The sequence below is a fragment of the Bos mutus genome, chromosome 12 (genome assembly GCF_027580195.1).
Source record: "Bos mutus isolate GX-2022 chromosome 12, NWIPB_WYAK_1.1, whole genome shotgun sequence".
NCBI lineage: Eukaryota > Metazoa > Chordata > Mammalia > Artiodactyla > Bovidae > Bos > Bos mutus.
In genome coordinates, this window is record NC_091628.1 from 73,153,774 (window position 1) to 73,174,662 (window position 20,889).

General features: G+C 42.3%; 1 protein-coding gene across 1 annotated transcript in view; it reads right to left on the bottom strand.

The window, feature by feature from the left end:
- The window catches only part of MYO16 (myosin XVI), a 390,818-nt gene that overhangs the window by 176,598 nt on the left and 193,331 nt on the right, over positions 1-20,889 (bottom strand). The window contains 2 exon segments of the mRNA XM_070380864.1: positions 415-487; positions 20,611-20,752. Of these exon segments, the coding sequence (XP_070236965.1) occupies positions 415-487; positions 20,611-20,752 (215 nt within the window).

Below are 20,889 nucleotides of genomic sequence, written 5' to 3' on the forward strand. Positions count from 1 at the left end.
GCGTAAAGCTGAATCTACAAATAAGATCGTTGACCATGAAAGAGTATGTCCATTCCGATTTTTGGCCAGGGCTTGCTAAAGCCCTTCACCCTCGTTTCAGAGATGCCCACACTGTCTCTGGCCCAGTTGAAATGGCATTTCCATAAATACAGCTCCAGTCTTCATCTAATACTGTCTTTTAAAACAAGCGCCTCTGTTTAAAACTAAATGATTAGGCCAGTTTACAAGGTCATATAAAAATGATGACTATGTCAACAAACCAGGGACATTAATTTAAAACAGGGTGGCTAAGTACTTCTTTTAATTATATGTGTGCAAGAAATCATGGGGACAGTCTCTAATGAATTCACAAGAGGTAACTATTTGTTGGAAAAACCATTCAAGTTAATAAAATTTCAAAAGAAATCCACTTACTTGTTCAAATTCATTCTTTTGAAATTCTTCAAATCCGAAGATGTCCAGAATCCCAATGCCCCACGTCTGTGAGCTGAAATGGAACAGAACACAGTTGAATGGGCATCCTTAACCCTGCCCACAGCCACTCCAGGTCAGAGGAACCCGGCCACTGAGCACGTCGTCGATAATCTGAAGTAAAAGCATGCACATGGTGATCTTAACCTGGTGAAAAACTGAAAATTAGGAGGGAAGAATGTTCTTTGAATGCTTTGATTCAAACACAGACTCATTAACAAAAATGCGTTTGATATCTAAATACAAACTGCAACAACAAATGGATGGTTTAACATTTGCTTCTCTGCAACACTTTCTCTGTCGTCTCCTTCAACCAGACTTGCTTCCTCTGAAGGACTTTGCAGCTATCTGTTGAGTGGGTCTCCTCAGCTAAAACTTGTACCTTGCCAGGCTACCCCAGCCACAAGTCAAGCAATTTCTCCGTCATACATAAGTACAACACGAGTTAACCCCATTAAGCCACACGCATGTTCTTTCACAGATTAAAATGAGCCTCAAAGTGTTCTTGTAAATAAAGAACTGTGAAGATCATGAAATGCAGGTGCAAAATGGACAGGGATCCACGTAATGACTTCATTCTCCCGCGTAAACGATCATCCTCAGAACTCGCTCGTCCCGGACGGTCAAAACACAGATGCTGGCAGCCTCGCTCTATCAGCCCGTGTCCGGTCCTGCATCTTCTTTCAACCGCCCCGCCTCTTTCCACGCCACACACGGAGTCAGTGAGGAGAGGAGGGGGACCGTGCTTGACCGGCGACACCGACAACCTGGATTCTGTGGGGCTGTGGGGGCAGCACAGGGTGGGGTGGGGGGTACCCCTGAGGAGCTTCTTGCAAAGAAAGGCCTGGATGCTTCTGGAACACTGGTCAGCCCACCCCTCATGTTAATGTCTCTCTCCAGTGCATCTGCAGGGGGAATGCGGTCCGCATTTTCGGCCAGTGGGAGTGACGGTCCCTCACGACGACGGTGCTCCCTGTCTCATCACCAGTCTCCTTGCTGGCGCAGAGGGTGCGGGTTTTGCTTTTGTGTGCTTGGCCGCGCCGCATGGCTTGCGGGGTCCACTATCCTGTCTCTATTTACTGCCAGTAGTACAAATATGAGCTTCCTAAGTAGGAAGGAGAGCACTTTTAAAGCCCTAATACAAGCATCGCATGGCAAAGAGTGTGAGTCAGTTAAGGAAGCAGAGAACCATTCACTGGAGGTCTCTAGGTAACTAATTCAGTATTTTAGAAGAGAAAAAAAATAAAGTATTTCCCCCTCTGTCCAAATAAACTCTACATGGTTTAGAGAGTCAAATGCTAGAACAGGAAGCTATAAACACATACAGGAAAACAAATGTAACCATTTTTCCCCCCTTGTTTTCAGTTCTGTGTAAGGTCAAAGGAAAACATTCACAAGTATGATTATGCAAGTACTAAATTCCTCTGGAGGATAAATAGTTTAAATGCAATTAAATTCTGTTAGAAGTCACTATTGTTTTAAAATGCACGGTCTCTTTCATGTTCATAGATCTTTTGCACCGTCTTTTGCCTGCCCCGCCTCTTTCCACCATCTTTACAAGGTGGACAGAGGGACGTTGGGGGCGAAGCTCGCTCAGTGGGGACCGTGGTGCTGAGGTTCAGGCTGACCCGTCGCTTTGCTGTTTGTGCGTGTGTGTTTTCCATGTAATGAGCTGCATCATTTCTCTTGTAGGAGGCTAGTGATGAAGCTTGTCAAGTTTGGGAGTTACTCTATCTTCGCAAGAATCCTGATTCAAACACTTTTTAGTTGGATAACTTTGGCAAAGCCATTAATACTTAAATTTTCTGAGCTGAAGTTTCATCATCTGTAAATCTAAGATAACAAATCATATTTATCCAGCTAAACATTTCCTATGTAAGAAGTGAGGTAAAGAAAGTTCTAGAATAATAGCTAGTATACCGTGCGTCTCCAGTCCCTGGTAGTTGTTTTAAGAAAAGTTGTTGAAACATGCTCTTAAAGTAAAGAAGGTGGCTAACAGAAGAAATATAAACATCAAATCAGCATAGTAAAATGTCAATCTCATGAAAATTGCAAAGGAAATAAAATTCTGAAAAATTATGATGAGAAAGATATTCCCGAATACTTTTGTTGGCAGCTGAAACTGGCAGGGCCTTCTTGAAAAATGACTTCCTTACGTGGCATACGGAGAAGGCAATGGCACCCCACTCCAGTACTCTTGCCTGGAAAATCCCATGGACAGAGGAGCCTGGTAGGCTGCAGTCCATGGGTCGCTAAGAGTCGGATATGACTGAGCGACTTCACTTTCACTTTTCACTTTCATGCACTGGAGAAGGAAATGGCAACCCACTCCAATGTTCTTGCCTGGAGAATCCCAGGGACGGGGGAGCCTGGTGGGCTGCTGTCTATGGGGTCGCACAGAGTCAGACACGACTGAAGTGACTTAGCATAGCATAGCATACGTGGCACAAAGCTTTGAAATATTCACATCATTTGAACCAAGACTTCCATAAGCAAGAACCAATACTAAGACAATGATCAGAAATGCAATTAAAGACAGAATGATGCCCATTGTTACAGTTAAACAACAAAAAGAAGTAACAGATACCCCACTCTAACGACACAATTAATTAAAAACATGCATCCTAGACGGGATTTAGTGAAACTGTCAAGTTAACAGAAACCAATACACAAATTCTGTACAAATAAGCTCTATTATGTATCTAGAAGACCTAGAAAGAAGTACAGTCCACCTGAGAAGAGGACCTGGAAATGTCTTCAGTGGTAGACCCAGAGGTGACTTCTTACTGTTCACAATGTCCTATGTGTGTGAGATGCCCAGCCACTCAGTCGAGTCCGACTCTTGAAACCCCATAGACAGTAGCCCTCAGGCTCCTCTGTCCACGGGATCTTCCAGGAAGAACACTGGAGTGGGCTGCCATTTCCTCCTCCAGGGGTCTTCCCGGCCCAGGGATCAGCCCTCAGCTCCTGTAGTGTCTCCTGCACTGCAGGTGTTACTGCCGAGCCACCAGGCTATTACAATTCTATTAGCCTTTGCTGGAAAGACGTGTGATTGAATGCAGAGTGGTCACCTTCTGAGCTGGTGGAGGAAGGGTAACTGTGACCTTCAGGGCAATGGAGCCCAGCCGAGGGGGTGTGGACAAGGGTCTGTTTTTCCACGCATGGGAGGTGCAGCAGGGACCCCGGGAGTCAGGGAAGAGCAGGGCTGCTTCCTGACGGCCAGGTGCCGGCCCAGAGCACGGCTGGTCGCTGCCACCCTGCACCAGGACCGCGCAATCAGGCTCTCAGGTCCGACTCCCCAGACTGGCCTGCTCAGCGGGCCTCCTCCAGACAGCCTGCAGTGTAGACAGGAGTCAGGAGAAAGGGTGACAGCCACGAGTGGCCAGACCTCACACACACTCTCTCCCCTTCTGTAACAACGGGGGCTTTGTGTGGACAGAGGACGCCAAGGCGGTCCAGCTGCACGCAGGTGAGCATGACGTTGATCGTGGTTCCGATCAGGGAAAGTAAATTATTAATTAGTAACGTAGACTAGCATGTATTTGGTTCAAAGAACACTCCTTTCATTTATTCACATTGCATACGTATCAAATTCCAAACTACATTTTGTTACCAGATAAAATGTTTAAAAAAGATGGAGAAAAAGGAATAACTATTTTCAGGAAAAAAAAAATTAATCCAGGTTTAATGCATTTTAAGGATTATTTTTGCAACTACTGACAGACAAAGTGTGTTTTTTTTTTTTTCAAAAATCTATTTCATCATTTATGATTGAGTGAAATTTTGTTGTTCAGTGACTCAGTCATGTCTGACTTTTTGGGACCCCATGAACTGCAGGCTTCCCTGTCCTTCACTTTCTCCTGGAGCTTGTTCAAACTCATGCCCATTGAGTCGGTGATGCCATCCAACCATCTCATCCTCTGTCGTCCCCTTCTCCTCCTGCCTTCAATCTTTCCAAGCATCAGGGTCTTTTCCAATCAGTTGGCTCTTTGCATCAGGTGGCCAAAGTACCAGAGATTCAGCTTCAGCATCAGTCCTTCCAGTGAATATTCAGGACTGATTTCCTTTAGGATTGACTGGTTTGATCTCTTTGCAGTCCAGGGGACTCTAGAGAGTCTTGTCCAGCACCACAGTTTTGAAAGCATCAATTCTTCAGTGCTCAGACTTCTTTATGGTCCAACTCTAACGTCTGTACACGATTACTGGAAAAACTATAGCTTTATGTGACTGCTACTGCAATAGCTACCTTGGCAGGAGGGAGTCAAGGGCCTGCAGCCAGCAAAATGCCCGTTCCATGCGGCAGTCAGCAGTGCTGTCATTTCACTTATTGATATCTCGACTCGTATTACACAGGCATTTAACTCAACATCCAATTTCTAGCAAGGAGGAGCAGACAGAGGTCATCAAATGAACCGGGATTCAATCCGTTAGGCAAAATTAACATATTAATGAGATGATCTGCTTTAGTTCAAATTCTGCCCTGGAAATCTCCTGAGGGTTTTCTTAATGGTTAACAAAAATGCCTACCCCGCATCGACTCATTAGTAAAATACACCACTTTCGATATCAGACAAAACGCTAAATGCCAGGGCATCTGTCTGACTTTGATTTGCCTTCCAGGCCCGTGGGTATGAGAAAGGGGAAAGCCTGAATTAAAGAGCATGTCCTCTTTGGAACACGGATGAACTAATTTTATTTGGGCAGCGAGGTTGGGGGATCTATCCACATCAGGTTTTGTCCTCAGTCATCTCTGGGCAAGGAGGTGAACTGACAGTTACCTAAGTAATTCAAAGTCAGCTCAGGAAAGAAATGAATGCTGTTTGGCACAAAACCCTTAGATGGAGCCAGAGCTGAATCAGACCCTGTGGCTGATCGCTGACACGTCAGACCCCAGATGGGGTAAGAAATATGAACATCCTAGCATCATCTGCAGTGTAGAGGGCTGATTCAGAGTTCACCCCCTGCCAGAACGCAGGGGGCCACCAGATGTTTGGATGTGACCAACATCTTCCAAGGGCTTCCTTGGTGGCACTGGTGGTAAAGAATGGAGACGCAGGAGACGTGGGTTCGATCGCTGGGTTGGGAAGATCCCCTGGAGTCGGAAGTGGAAACCCCACTCCAGTATTCTTGCCTGGAGAATCCCAAGGACAGAGGAGCCTGGTAGGCTATAGTCCATGGGGTCACAAAGAGTCAGACACTGGGGGAACATCTTCCAAAATATCCTGACTAGGAATCATAGAATCCTAGGTCCTGAAAGCAAAACCAAGCCAGAGAGATAAGCCAACACCCTTCATTTGTAAGTAAATGAAATGCGATTATCGCAGCTTCAGAGGTTGAACAAATTAAGATTCACAAGACATAAATGTCTCACTAAAGATTTCATTAATGCTAAGTGTCAAGCTTAGAATAGAAACCCAGATCTCTCGATTTCCAACTCCCTTAAAAAAAAATTAAAACCGAGTTAAAAGATAAAATTGCTGTATTCATAAATTAACTACCATCTTGAATATCCACAAAAATGAGACCTATATAACATCTCAGCCCACTAGTCGAAAGTACAGTAAAAAGTGCTGCTTCATTTTTCACTTATTATGCTTTTCTCTTTTTTCAACCATTTTACTAAGATTTAATTACATACAATGTTGTATAAGCTTAAGGTATATAGCCTGTTGACTTGCCACACACAGACTGCAAAATTATCATGCTTTTCTTAATAGGGTTCCTTTTCTCCATAATAATTCTGTCTGAATACAAACCCTTCTTTTTATGAGGTTCCTTCTATTTAAATTTTAAAGAGCACTTTGGATTATCTTTGCTAGTTAATAGTAGATTTTGAAGATCCTTAAAGTTTGTGATTAGTCTGCCCCTCAGATGATGATAGAGAAGAATGTTTGGAAGAACTGGGATCAACAATCATCTCAGAATCCCTCAGACCACCCAGGAAATGGACACCTGTCTTTCTAATGATCACCTTCAAGTACATACACTTGCAACTTGAGGTTCAAAGGAACCGCCATGAAAATTCAATTAACTAGATAGTGACTTCCAGCAAGTGGCTATTGTTGGTAAGCAACCAGCCCCAAACTCACTGACCAAACAAAACAGGAAGTCCTCATTATGGTTCTAGGTCCTTTTGTCAGCGTGGGTGGCCTGATGGGGGTTGGCAGGTCTAAGACAGCACCCTCCTCCCCAAGGGCCCTGGGGTTGGCCAGCCGTTGGCTGGCTCACAGCACCTCTCCCCACCCAAGAAGAGCCTGGGCTCAAGCGTGAGGGGCAATGACAGGGATCTCAGGGGGCTCTTGTGAGGCATTAGAGTTGGCGCCTCTTCACCTTGGCTGTATTCTCTTGGCTACAGCAAGACACAGGGGCCGCTCAGACGCCAAGGTAGAGAGAACCGACCTCACCTCTTGATGAGAGAAGTGTCAGAGCGGTTGGGCAGGGCAAGGATGCAGAGATGCAAGCAGCCGGGGGCAGTTTTGCCCCACGCTTCTTCACTTCACTTATTAGCTTGCTCACCTTTCAAACGGGTAGTTTGAAAAGTGCACCTCGTTCTGCAAAGCGCACTGCTGGCTGACAGAGACCCAGATACAAAGAACAGAGGGACAGAGGGCAGTGCTATCCTCAGGGACACGCCCATGGACAGGCACGCTAACTCTAAATTATCATCTTGGGAGGAAATAAAGAAACCATTTACATTTTTTAAAGGTAGCTTTAAAACTATGCTTTTTTAAAAACTCAATTTTCTGACCGTTTCCATGTGGGAGATGTTCCTGGGAAAACTCAGGTTTCAAGTCTGACACGCAGGGTTCATACTCCAAGCCCACTAACTCCTCGCAGCTGGGTGACTCAACCCCTCTGCGCTCCAGGTTCACCATCTGAAGAACACGCTCAGCTGCTTCAGTCAAGTCCGCCCCTCTGTGACCCCAGGGACTACAGCCCACCAGGCTTCTCTGTCCAGCGGATTCTTCAGGCAAGAGTACTACAACGGGCTGCCATTTCCTACTCCAGGGGAGCTTCCTGACCCAGGGATCAAACCCGAGTCCGCTGCACTGCAGCTGGATTCTTTATTACTGAGCCACCTGGGAAGCCCCTATCTGAAGAGAGGAGACAATAATTCCTTCCACATGCTAATGTCAACATTAGCTGCAATAATCCCTGGCTCAAAGCCTGGCTCATTTATAGGCAATTTCCAATTTATTGTTTATAGGTAATTTCCAATTTATTATTTATTTCCAATTTATTGCATTCCAATAAATGCACCTCACCACCTACTATTACATCTGCACCCAGAAAAAAGCCAGGTTTGGAAAGTGTATTTTTAATAAGACGATGTGTCAAGAGAGAAAAGTTAAAAGCTTGGAGCTGACGAAAACTAAAAATGTCCTTTTGTTGAAAAGCCCATCCTCCTCCATGAGGAAATGATATTAGAACAAGGCACACCCCATTTAAATCGCGGGGAGGTTTCCTTCCCGGTTTTCCTTTGGGGAGAGGCAGGGTCCCCGAGAGCCGGAGTGGGGCATCCTGCTCTCGCCTCTGAACGGCGCTGGGCCATCGTTTATTCTGGCAGAGCTGCCAGTGTGCGCCAACGACAGGTGTGGAGGAGCTGAATGCATACAGATTCTGTTAACTCTACCCAGCAGGACAGGTTATCGGGGGTGGAGCAGAGGCCAGACGCATTTCCCCAGCGAGAAATGAAACAAGAGCGCGGGCACCGCTAGCAAAGCGATGGGTTTCACCCTCAGCATAAAATAGACAAGCTTTAGCCTCTGCACTCTTGGCTCAAGACAGGGCTACAGGAGAAGGCTCATGGGTTTTTATCTGCCTAATACATCACTGAATCTCTTACATACATTATTAGATCTATTTGGCCCTCAAATAATATTTGCAAATCACATACTAGTCATTATCAAAAAGGAAAAGCACCAGTGCTCAATACTAAAAATGCCACGGTCTCATAGATCTGAAAGATCATCTCTTTTCCCCTCATGTCTCCTAAACACATGCACTCAGGGAAAAGTACACAGCTCTCTGTTGGTTTGATAAGTGACCTATTATTGAAATAATTTATCATATTATCATGATTAATATTTGTATTTAAACATTATTGTGTCCATAGTATGTGGTAATTTGTATAATAAGGATGGTAATTTTTAACCATCATTTTATATTTATTACGAAGTATTTAAAAAAATTTTGAGTAATACAATATACATGAAACTTTGGTAAACCTCTCACATTTTTTTATTTCTCTGGATCCTTTTATTTTTTTAAAAAAATGTATCTCACAAAAAAATGAAAAAAAAGTGCAATTACAAAGAAAAGGTTCATAGCTCTTTAGGAAATCATTATACATTTGAGTGTTTTGGTAAGGAAATGGAGCAGAAGGAGAATTATTTAGAAAGCAGGTTTTGTCTTAGATATTTTGCTAAATTGTGTAGTTTTGGTTGTCATGGCAATAAGTACCATGATTTAAATGTCTATGCAGAAATAGAAGTCACTCCTACCATATCCATAAGAATCAAAGAAATCTCATTACTTAATGGGAAAAAAAATTCTCAATTTGGATGAAGGAGGGAAAAACACGGCATGCCAAATTTATTTTTCTGACAAACTGCTTGTTATTTAATCTCTGAAACAAAAATAAAGACAAAATATTTAGAATTAAACAACAAAGAAAGAGCTACATACAAATCTCCCGGAATGCACTAAGTAGGCAGGAGATACTTCATACACTCAGGCCAGCAAAATCAGCAGAAACTATGAAACAAACATTTCAGTGAGGAAGTCAGATAAAAAGAGAAATTCAGAGTCAAAACAGGGTATCATAAACCTGCAAAGATTAGTCAAATAAATAGCATACACATGAGGAAGGACAACAAGGCAAAGAAATTGAGTTTTGAAGACAATTCATACAGGCAAACTTAAGCAAGGCGTGTCAATGAAACTGGGGCAAAGGCATAAATAAATAATATCAGGCCCGAAAGCTATCAAACCAGAATTATAAGAGATACTGACTGGAAGATTATAAACAAAAGAAAACTGTGATTTAGTTGGTGAATGTACTTAAAATCTTAAAGTGGGCCATTTTCTAGAAAATATATATGACCTTAAAAAGAGAGAAACTAATCTGATTAGAGCCACACACTTTAAGATAGTATTCATAGGTCAATTCTCCCTTCATCTCCTCAAAAATTTTTTGGGAGAATTTCACCAAACACTCAAGGCATATATAATTTTCATTTAAAACATCTTAGAAGAGAAGAAAAACAGAATGCTCTCAATTCTTCCTTAAACATAGATGCAGAGGATAACGTGGCGGGATGGCATCACTGACTCAACGAACATAAATTTTGGCAAACTCTGGAAGATAATAGAGGATAGAGGAGCCTGCTGTGCTGCAATCCATGGGGTCACAAAGAGTCAGACACAAGTTCCCCACTGAACAACAGCAGAAACATAGACATAAAATCAAAAGATTCTATTAAAAAAATCTTATCTCATTAATGAAAATAAATGCAGACATCCAAAATAATGACTAGAGAATCAAATTCAGTACATCATGACCAAAATAGGACTTACCCTGAAAATAAAGAATTACTCGACATCAAAAAAATATACATCACTAAAATTTGCCACATAAGCTAAAAAAGGAGAAATAATCTTAATAGATAAAAGAAAAACATTCAACAAAACAGCATCCATTATGGTTGAAAACATTCAGCAAAGATTATCTACTGGAACTCTACCTAAACAGATTTGCTGCTAAGTTACTTCAGTCGTGTCCGACTCTGTGCCACCCCATAGACAGCAGCCCACCAGGCTCCCCCGTCCCTGGGATTCTCCAGGCAAGAACACTGGAGTGGGTTGCCATTTCCTTCTCCAAGGCATGAAAGTGAAAAGTGAAAGTGAAGTCGCTCAGTCATGTCCGACTCTTATCGACCCCATGAACTGCATCCCACCAGGCTCCTCCGTCCACGGGATTTTCCAGGCGAGAGTACTGGGGTGGGGTGCCATTGCCTTCTCCTACCTAAACAGATTACTCACTGACAAATGTTTAGAGGTATTACATTAATTTGGACACAAGACAAGAATAGTCTACTATCACCAGAAATTTTTAACACTGTACTGGGAGTGCTGGCCAATGCAATAAAATAAGAATAAACAGAACGACGAAAAAGACAAAGAAGACAAGATCACTATGATCATTTTCATGAAGATATTCCACTGGAAAATTATTAGAACTAATAAAGTCAGCAGGGTTTCTAGATATAAGATCAACATATGAAACTCAAGATTGAGTATCCCAATAAACAAATTAAAATATAATAGAGAAAGAGCATTCATCATAGCAACAGAAAGTACAAAGTAATTAGAAAAGAATGAAATAAAAATGTGCAAGAAATTGATAGAAAAAACACAAACATATTTAAGAAATTACAGAATGTATGAAGAAAGAAAAATATATAAGAAAATATATATATTTCATATTTATGAAAACAAAGAATCAACAGTCTAAAAAGGGCATTTCTCTCCATATTAATCTATAAATATATTTCTCCACAAAATCCCAAATGAATCTTTTAATGGACTGAATCAAAATGACTATAAAATTCATATGCAAAAATAGAGATCCAGAGATAACCAAAATAAATAAGAAAAATAAGAACATATTGTGAGAACTTACTTATTAAAACAATATATTACTGATACAGTTTAAGTCAAATAGATTAAAAATCAGGAGGGGGTAAAAAAGTATTTCTAATAAGTGAGATAGGGATAATTGAATATCCATCTAAAACATAACATTAAATCAGTTTCTCATATAAACAAAAATAAATTCCTGATGTATGGAAAATCTTAAAGTTTGGGGGGAAAATGTAAGATGACCTTGAAGTAGGAAAAGAATGACTATGCTAAGTGCCTAAGTCAGGTCACTGTAAATCCCTGAACAAAGACCACCACGCCTGTACGAGCGCGTCACCACGGGGGCAGCGCAGAACCTGCTTTTCGTGTAAAACCTCACTGGTAGTCAGAGAAATGCAGGTTAATACTCTCCCCATAATTCTGCTACTAAATATATACCCCAGCGAAAACTCTAAACAGATTCTCAGGGTGCGACATTGTGACTGAGAAGGAAAGGAGACCTAAGTGTCCATGTAAATGCAAGCAAATGTGGGCACTGTGGTTTCTCTGCAGGGAATTCAAGCAGCAGAACCAAAGAATGAATTAGCTCATTAGTATCAATGTAGTTAAACCTCAAAAGCCATGTGGGGTTAAAAAGGGGAGCACAGCATAAAGTGTACTGTATGAGAGCATTTCCTTACTTCTTGATGACTCATGATGTTACACACTTATTATGAAACACCAACATCCAGATGAATTTTTAAAACTGTGGGACATTTACACAGAATCGATGACACAGACTTCCTGTGTTTGAGCAGGAAGGAGAAGGATGGATTTATGCAGGATAAACAAAAGTAACTTCAGCTTTTAGCTGCAATTTTCTATTTCTTTTGTGTTAAAAAATTCTGAAGCAGAAGTGGCAAATGTTAATCATATGAGATAATAGGTAAGGCTCTTCCTGATTATAATCTTTCACCTCCCCCAAATACACTTAATGAAGGAAGGTATTACATGCTAAATGGGGAAAAAAATCAAAAGCCTATTTTCCTTTTCTCACAAAGGCACAGCAGGTATTTTAGTATTTCTATGAGGCATCTGGGAGTTAACAGTATAAATTCATTTATTAAGAAGTGTTTTACATCATAATTAACAAGGCAGTGTACAAAACATCATTTTACCAACTCTTAATTACTTACAAGTGTTGGTATAAATTTTCAGATTATCTTTCTTCTGGATGTGCAATATCCATCAGAGAACTTAAATCTTTATAATCATTTTAACAAAGTTCTAAGAGGGAAAGATAAAACTAATAAGTAGATACTCGAGTCTGAATCAGATTTATTTACACATTCAGTCTCTGCTTCAGCTGCAGGTTTTGCTTTGTACTTGCGTGTCTGAAATGAGGACAGGTAAACACGAGAGAAACAGAGAATGAGATATACTCAGGATTCACAAGTGGTGTTAAATATATCAAAAGGATCAGACGTTTCCTGGTGGAAATTAATTTCCAATTTTGTTATCAAAATAACGGTGAAAAGTATTTAATTTCTAGACGTTGTTCTCCTTACTTCATTTTCTCATCACCCAGTTTATCAATTAGATAGTTAATTTATTTTGGTCTCAAAAATCCTGTGTGCGTGTGCACCTGTGGGTGATTCACATCGATATATGGCAAAAACCACCACATACTGTAAAGAAATTAGCCTCCAATTAAAATTAATTAATTTAAAAATTCTGTGTGTGTGCATGCCAAATCGCTTTAGTCGTGTCCGACTCTTTGCAACCCCATGGTCTGTAGCCCACCAGGCTCCTCCGTCCATGAAATTCTCCAGCAAGAATACTGGAGTGAGCATTAAAAATTCTTCCTCACTGAGATTCCTTGAGTATAATGGGACAGATGTGTGTGGTTAAAGTATTTAATTTTGATATTCCTCTGCTTCTCAGTGGTCACACAGCCCTGCCAAGCCCTGTCCTGAACTACTGAGAATTAATACAGATCAGCTAGTGGATGGTCTCAAAGAGGAAAAGTATTTAAGCCTGGAGGGAGGTGACAGTTACACGAATTCCATTACAGATTTGGCAGGCACGGGGCAGGGGGCGGGGAGGGAGCAAGCAGATATCTGACAAAGTGTGTTGCTTCTTTTCAATAAAATTTTTCTGCAACCTCTGACTCAGGAAAGAGGAAACACTGCCCACCTTAACACTTCCTGTTGGAGAGAATGATGTCAGATCCTCGGCTAAGACCAAGGTGACCATCTCTGAGGAGGCAGGGCAGGACAGGCGTGCGGATGCTCTGAGGCCCTTTGGAGAGTTTCAAGTCCCAATAATGAGCGATTACAGTTGCCTGGGATGTAACCAGTGGATGTGGCCACTGGAAGAGATTAATCTTCAAATTTTAAACTCAAAGAAGTAACCTGACCAAACTGACTTCCTTGCAAAAGAAGAAACAAATGATACTTTTGTAGGAACCATCTGTAACTCTTGATGGCTACATTCTAGTCCTTTTAAAAAGTCAGGTAAAGTGAAGTTGCTCAGTTGTGTCCAACTCTTTGCAACCCCATGGACTGTAGCCTACCAGGCTCCTCTGTCCATGGGATTTTCCAGGCAAGAGTACTGGAGTGGGTTGCCATTTCATAGACATTTATTTAAAAAATCTTTTGTTTAAACAACTTAAGAAAAAAAATAACCGCCCCCCGCCACACACACCTGATTTGAATTTTTAGACATTTGCATCCTGGGAAACAGGAGGAGATGGTGCAGGAAGCATGACAAATCCAGCTGCACAAAAAGCTAAAACAACCTGTAGACAGAATTTGGAAACTGTCCTAAGACTCTAGGTACAGCATTAACATTTACAGGTGACGTATGCTAGCAGTATGGGCACGGACTAGAATCTAGAAGACGTTTCTCATGGTTTGTCTGCAATGCAGAGGACAGGGCTCCATCCCCAGGCCCCGAGAGTTGCATAAACTAAGACGCTGACTTCCTGTCCCTGATGGATGAGATCCTTGACAAATCCTCAGTTATAGCTGCAAATCTAATCTACTGAAAATAATCTTAAAAAGATTAACATTCTTACCCCCATATTAGTGTAGTAAAAATCACATCTATCAGGGGGTATCTCAGTGTATGTTTTTAACAATCACAGATTATATCTAAAACTACAAAGTCAATTTTCTAATTAAAAAGAAAGTCAACAACAAAATCATTACAAACAAATTATTTGACTTAAAAATCCTCAAAAACTAGCAGGAGACTATGAACCAGATTGGCGGTACTATCTCAGAATTTATTAAGTTATTTAATCAACACATTAAGAAGTTAATACAGTCCAGTGACATTGTTGTTTATGTTTTTGTTTTTTTTGAGAGGAGAGTCCCCCAAAATTATATGTAAAATTGTGCATTTATTCCATTCATCAGATTCTCAAACTGGACTTTGACCTTAAATAAAGTCTAAATATACTATAACATTTCATAAGTACATTAAGTGCTATCTGGTTGCATCAATGAGAAAAAAATGGAAATCATAAAGAAGATTCATTATATCATATCATGTATATTATATCATTTCAATATAATATACAGCAAAACAGTCAATTCTGTTTAAAAATCCTTGGAAATTCAACCAATGTGTATATACACCACTGACTATTCATAACTTGTTATGAATTACTTGTGTGTAATACTACACACAAGGAGTTCTCAGCAGAACAAAGCTAAGAAAAATTCCCAAATGAAAACTTGAGCCATAAATCCACTTAGCCCAGTGAATTCACCTTGTCTTCATCTCAGAGCGTGAAGGTAAAACTCTGCTTCCACTCCAGTTCAGGGGGGCAATCTTCAGAGCAGCTACATAGGATCTCAAATCCTGAGCTGGGTTGTTTTTAAACCAGCCTTTAGAGTTCTTCAAGGCTATCCTCACTCTTTCCCCATTTGAAACACCTGTTGCCTCTAGGAAAGATAAACAAGTCTCACCGGTGAAGAAGTGCCATTTTTCTGAGTATGAAACTTACACTGCTTGCTACAATCTCACGAGCGCAGATCCGCTGCATGCATTCCGATGCATCTCATGTTGTCAGATGCTGGAGAGGACCGTGCCCACCTGATGCCCCGACAGGACCGCAAATCCACGCCCCTCTGCTCTTCCGCCTCAGGCCAGGGAGTGAGGTGCTGGTTGTGAGACGCCAGGACCCGCTGTTAACATCACCATCCTTTACAATGACTCACCAGGACTGCTGGGGAACACATGTGCCTTGTGGCAATGCAATGATGCAAATCTCTCTGGAGACCCAGGGCATTCCATGCTGACTTACAAAATCACTTTCTTATAAATTAAAACATATGAATTTAGAAGTGAAAGTGTGAGTCGCTCAGTCTCATCCAACTCTGCGACCCTGTGGACTGTAGCTCTCCAGGCTCCTTTGTCCATGGGATTCTCCAGGCCAGGATACTGAAGTGGGTTGCCATTCCCTTCTCCAGGGGACCTTCCTGACTCAGGGATTGAACCCACATCTCCCGAGTCTCCTGCACTGCAGGCAGGTTCTTTGCCTGCTGAGCCACTGGAAAAGACTGTGTTGCAGGGAAAGAATGAGGACAAGAGGAGAAAGGGACGACAGAGTAAGACGTGGTTGCATGGCATCACCGACTCGATGGACATGAGTTTCAGCAAACTCCAGGAGATAGTGAAGGACAGGGAAGCCTGGTGTGCTGCAGCTCATGGGATCACAGAGTTGAACATGACTTAGTGACTGAACAACAACAATGAATTTAGAAATGGGATAAGATACCAAAAATATCCTCCTGATAATTTCAAGAATTAAATCATTGCATTGATGTGTGGATTTTAAAACAAAACAAACAAAAAAACAAATAAAATAACTTCAATCTCTGTTTAAAATAGTCCAGCTTTTCTCACGGGTATACCTATTCTATACTTCTTCCTGTGTCTTCTCTCTCCAGGATCAATCTAAATCTACAGATCGAAGGACAAGGCCTCTGGACAGTTCCTGGAATGGTGACCCCTGCCTCCCGATGAGAAGCAGGATCACTTTGATATTTCAAGCCCGGAGCCTTCATCCCAATTTGACCAGCCACCTGTCTCCCAGTGCTCACAGGGTTGGCATCTCAGAGATCCCAAGTTTCCCCCTCGTCCAGTGCTTCCTCCACCACGTGGCCAGTTTCTATCTACTCACTCGCCTGTCCATGCAAGGATACTACATGACTTTTTCCTCAAGGAGCCCCTACCAAGTGGGAAATGCCGTGATTACTAAGCCTCATGGACTTTATTTTTCCAACAATCAAAGCCCACAAACTGCGCTCTGGACCCCAGGTAATGCTCTGCAAATGTGTCACAGACGTGTCAGGAGAGAAGGGAAGGAGCGGAGGGGTGTGGGTACTGATCAGAGGTAACCCAACATCGCTGCTTCCTCTAAACTCAGCCAACAGTCACGCCTCAGATCCCAGTGGTGCACAGGAGTAGCCACACTACTCTTTCCACTACTCTTTCCCCATTTGAAACACCTGCTGCGTCTAGGAAAGATAAACAAGTCTCACCTATGAAGAAGTGCCATTTTTCTGAATATGAAACTTAAACTGCTTGCTACAATCTCACGAGCGCACATTCGCTGCATGCATTTCGATTTGTTACTGAAGTTCAGTCGCTCAGTCGTGTCCGAATCTTTGCAACCCCCTGGACTGCAGCCCGCCAGGCTCCTCTGTCCCTGGGATTCTCCAGGCAAGAACACTGGAGGGGGCATGGTTGCTGTGCCCTCCTCCAGGTGATCTCCCTGAGCAGCAACATCCCTATTCTTAAATTATTTCCTTTATTTGCTATTCTCCAAACAAGCAAGATTACAGAATCCACACAAAACAAGGAGTCTGGACTACACCTAGGGTTTCCACCATGCCCTCCATTTGCCTGTTTTTCCCAAGCTCCACATCACCACGGATGAACTAGGAAAGCTTCTTTCCAGCCACGGCCACCGAGATGCTGCTGTGGAACCACCCTGCTGTGTCCAGCACTGTGCTGACAGCTGTGTGTCCATCTCTCTTATCCTCGGGTGATCCTTGAAAGGGAGAAGGCAATGGCAACCCAGTCCAGTACTCTTGCCTGGAGAATCCCATGGACGGAGGAACCTGGTGGGCTGCAGTCCATGGGGTCGCTAAGAGTGGGACACGACTGAGCGCCTTCACTTCCACTTTTCACTTTCATGCATTGGAGAAGGAAATGGCAACCCACTCCAGTGTTCTTGCCTGGAGAATCCCAGGGACGGGGGAGCCTGGCGGGCTGCTGTCTCTGGGGTTGCACAGAGTCGGACACCACTGAAGCGACTTAGCAGCAGCAGATGCTTGAAACCAAGCAGAGTTCTCAGCACCAGGCGCTGACCAGAGGGGCCGGCTTGGAGACACGAGAACTCAGGATGGAAATGGGTCAGAGTGAACTGGAGGGTTTGGTATCTGGCGACATTTGGAGAGCTCTCCGAATTTTCTATAATTCACTGAAGTAATTAATCATAAATACTTACATGTTTATGTTTAGCTCAAATAAAATATCAAAAGAATGTAATATAAGCATTTTTAAGACTTCAAAGGCTCAGTGACAAACAAAAAAGTCTCCATATGTATGCTTGAAACTCAGTTTATTTACTGTCTTATAATCTGCATGCCAAATTGTGCTCTCCAAAAATGTGGGTTCCAGATCATGCAGATATAAAGGAATAAATGAATGAGTGAATGGAGCATGTCTTCATTGCTCCTCTACTGAGTTATCTCCAAAACATCACCTACTTATAACCTTCCATCTATCAATACTTACTGTTAAGGTACTTCTATGGTAAAAAGTGGGGGCTGTTCCACAGGTTATATTCCTCAGGTGTCCCCGTATATATAAACCACTTTATTCAGAACTCATGGTGAAAATGAGTAAAAATAAACTAGAGGTTTCTATATCTGAAGAAATTTCCCAAAGTTTCCACACCTTCTCTGCCTCCCCAAGACCCTCTAACTTACAGGTGCCTCTACAGTAGGCATGTTAATACCAAAACTCTGCTGACGATGTCGGTGCAGGGAAAAAACAAAAAAACTTAAAGTCTAACACTGGTAATTCAACCCTGGATATGAAATGCAGAGATTGGGAAATAGGTCCAGTTATGAGAGATGCAAAAATGTGTTATCATTTGAACATTTTCAAGTTATTATTGTCCATTATACCTTAGGAAGAATCTGTATCTCATTTCATAATCACAAGGATAATAAACCTGTTTGGAACCGAGGTAGAAAAAATAAAATTTTTTAAACGTATAGCCTTATAATACTGTGCCTACTCTACTATGATCCAGAAAATGAACTCAGCGTTCTAGGAACAAACATGTCATCTACTTAAATGTCACTTATTTTCCCTTTACAACCTGTTAGAGTACATCTTATTTATATTTATTCTCGCATATTTTACAAAAATTATATACTGTGATAAATATGTCCTATTAATATAAAGCGTGCCTGCCAATGTTAACCACAGGGAGATACAGATATATATAGATAATACAGATTTTCTGACATAATTACAACATTTTTAGCAAGTTGAGGACTCATGAACAATAAGTCTATCCCAAGTTTATCCAAGTTTTGAGACTTCTCTGTGGCTTAGGAAATGGTTCTGTAAATCTATAAGCTTTCCATGAACTTCAACAAATTAAAAATACTGCAAATACAACCTTTCTATGCATTATATTTGTATTGAAACTCAGGTTTGGGTGAGTCATGGGAGAAACAGAGAAAAAAAAAAGGGGAGTTATGACTGAAATGAGAACACTGTCTTTTAGAAGTCAAACTTCTGATACACTAATTTATCTCTAATTTTCCAATAATCCCTGTCCCTATGCATTCACTTAGTAAATAAACACAGAGCTAAGACTTACATCATAAACCCACACACTGACACAGTAGCCGTGCTCCCACGGAAAGGCAAATAAAGTGTTTTCCAAGGTTTGTGTTTTCCTATGTGTGCAGTCAAAAATCCAGACTTTGTGTCAGTTTTTCCAACTGTATAATCTAAGTCTCTATAAGATTTAAATGGCAAATGGAAATTTCCTAAAAGTTCTTACCTGCTGCTAAGTCATTTCAGTCGTGTCCGACTCTGTGCGACCCCATAGACGGCAGCCCACCAGGCTCCCCCATCTCTGGGATTCTCCAGGCAAGAACACTGGAGTGGGTTGCCATTTCCTTCTCCAATGCATGAAAGTGAAAAGTGAAAGTGAAGTCGCTCAGTCGTGTCTGACTCTTAGCGACCCCATGGACTGCAGCCCACCAGGCTCCTCCGTCCGTGGGATTTTCCAGGCAAGAGTATTGGAGTGGGGTGCAATTGCCTTCTCCAAAAGTTCTTACCTGCAGTGGGACTTAAATACATTAAGGGTTTCAATGTCAGCTTCAGCAGAACAGCCAACAATTGCATACAAGACACATTTGGTTGTCTTAGCCTACTTGTATTATCCTGTGAATCGTCTTCATATTTAAAGGGAAATCACAAAGTAACTGGTAGCAAGAAATAATGACAAAATCCAGAGTCCTCACCACATCCAAGATTACAGATTATCTGCTTAAATGCAGGTAACACTACAGTGACCCTCAAGTCACAGACCATATATGGAACATGCCGATCAATGCTCTGGGTGTTTTTTTTACATGTATATTTTAGTGAGAATTTTAGTATGCCTTTGTCCTTGGAATCTTCTGAGATGTCTGCGTGTGTTTAAGAACTTTCCTGATAATACAGGGCTGTGCTAATGTTTTCCGGGGACCCTCTAAAAGGAGCGGCTCTCAGGAGTTTGGTGAAGTCTGTATGGACAACAAAGAAACCCTCAGGACGCGGCGTTCAAAGACCAGCAGACGTGTAAAGACTCCTGGACGTGATTTCGCTTCCAGGGGCCTGCCCTGCCCAAGGTCATCATTAGTGATGAGAATACTGACAAAGCCTTCCATCGACAAGGTGCCGAGGGGATCTGTCGTTTTTAGATGATCAAACAGCCCCGAAAAGCTGCTGCTTAAAGATGACCGAGGCCAGGAGTCAACGTGGTTACCATAGAGACGCTTCATCAAATAACCCCCCAAAAAGGAAGGAAACAGGAGGGATGACCGAGCTGAAACACGGCATCCCATCGGGTCTAGAGAGACACGGGGCGTCTCAACAGCGGCAGGGCTGCAGATATGCTCAAACTGTCCTCGCCCCAGATGTACACGTTTCTTCATACTTCTGGGTGCTCAAAAGGCCGCGTATGGCTTCAGCCCAGAGAGAAGGCATTTGCATCTCTATGCACAAGACATGACTGATTAATTCACCTAGGGGAGTGGGTGGGGGGCTCAAATCCCTTAGAAAAATAGTCTCTGAAATCCTGAAAGTAGAATCACCTCACTAAAATGAAATGTTTTAGTGACACTGGACTAGGAAGCATCTTTAAGAGCAAGCCTGGCTGAATCGCCCTGGCGGGAAGGACGCGTGAGAGGCGTCCATCACACCCACCTGCTGGGCTCCTCGTCACCGCGGAGGCGACAGTTCACCGCATTCACCAGAAAGCTGAACAGACGACTGTACAGGGACTTGGCCAGAAGATCCCGGTAAAACTCAGCCATCGCCACGGTGTGCCGCCGTGTAGTCACCTCTCCTGGGAGAGCGAGGAGGGGAGAGTAAGTGAGCACGAGGCTGTTCCTCGTTCAGAAGCCAACAGAGCTGGGCTGTTTATCCCTCCACATCTGCGCACATCAGAAGACGCTACCAACATGCTGTGACTCTGACAAATGC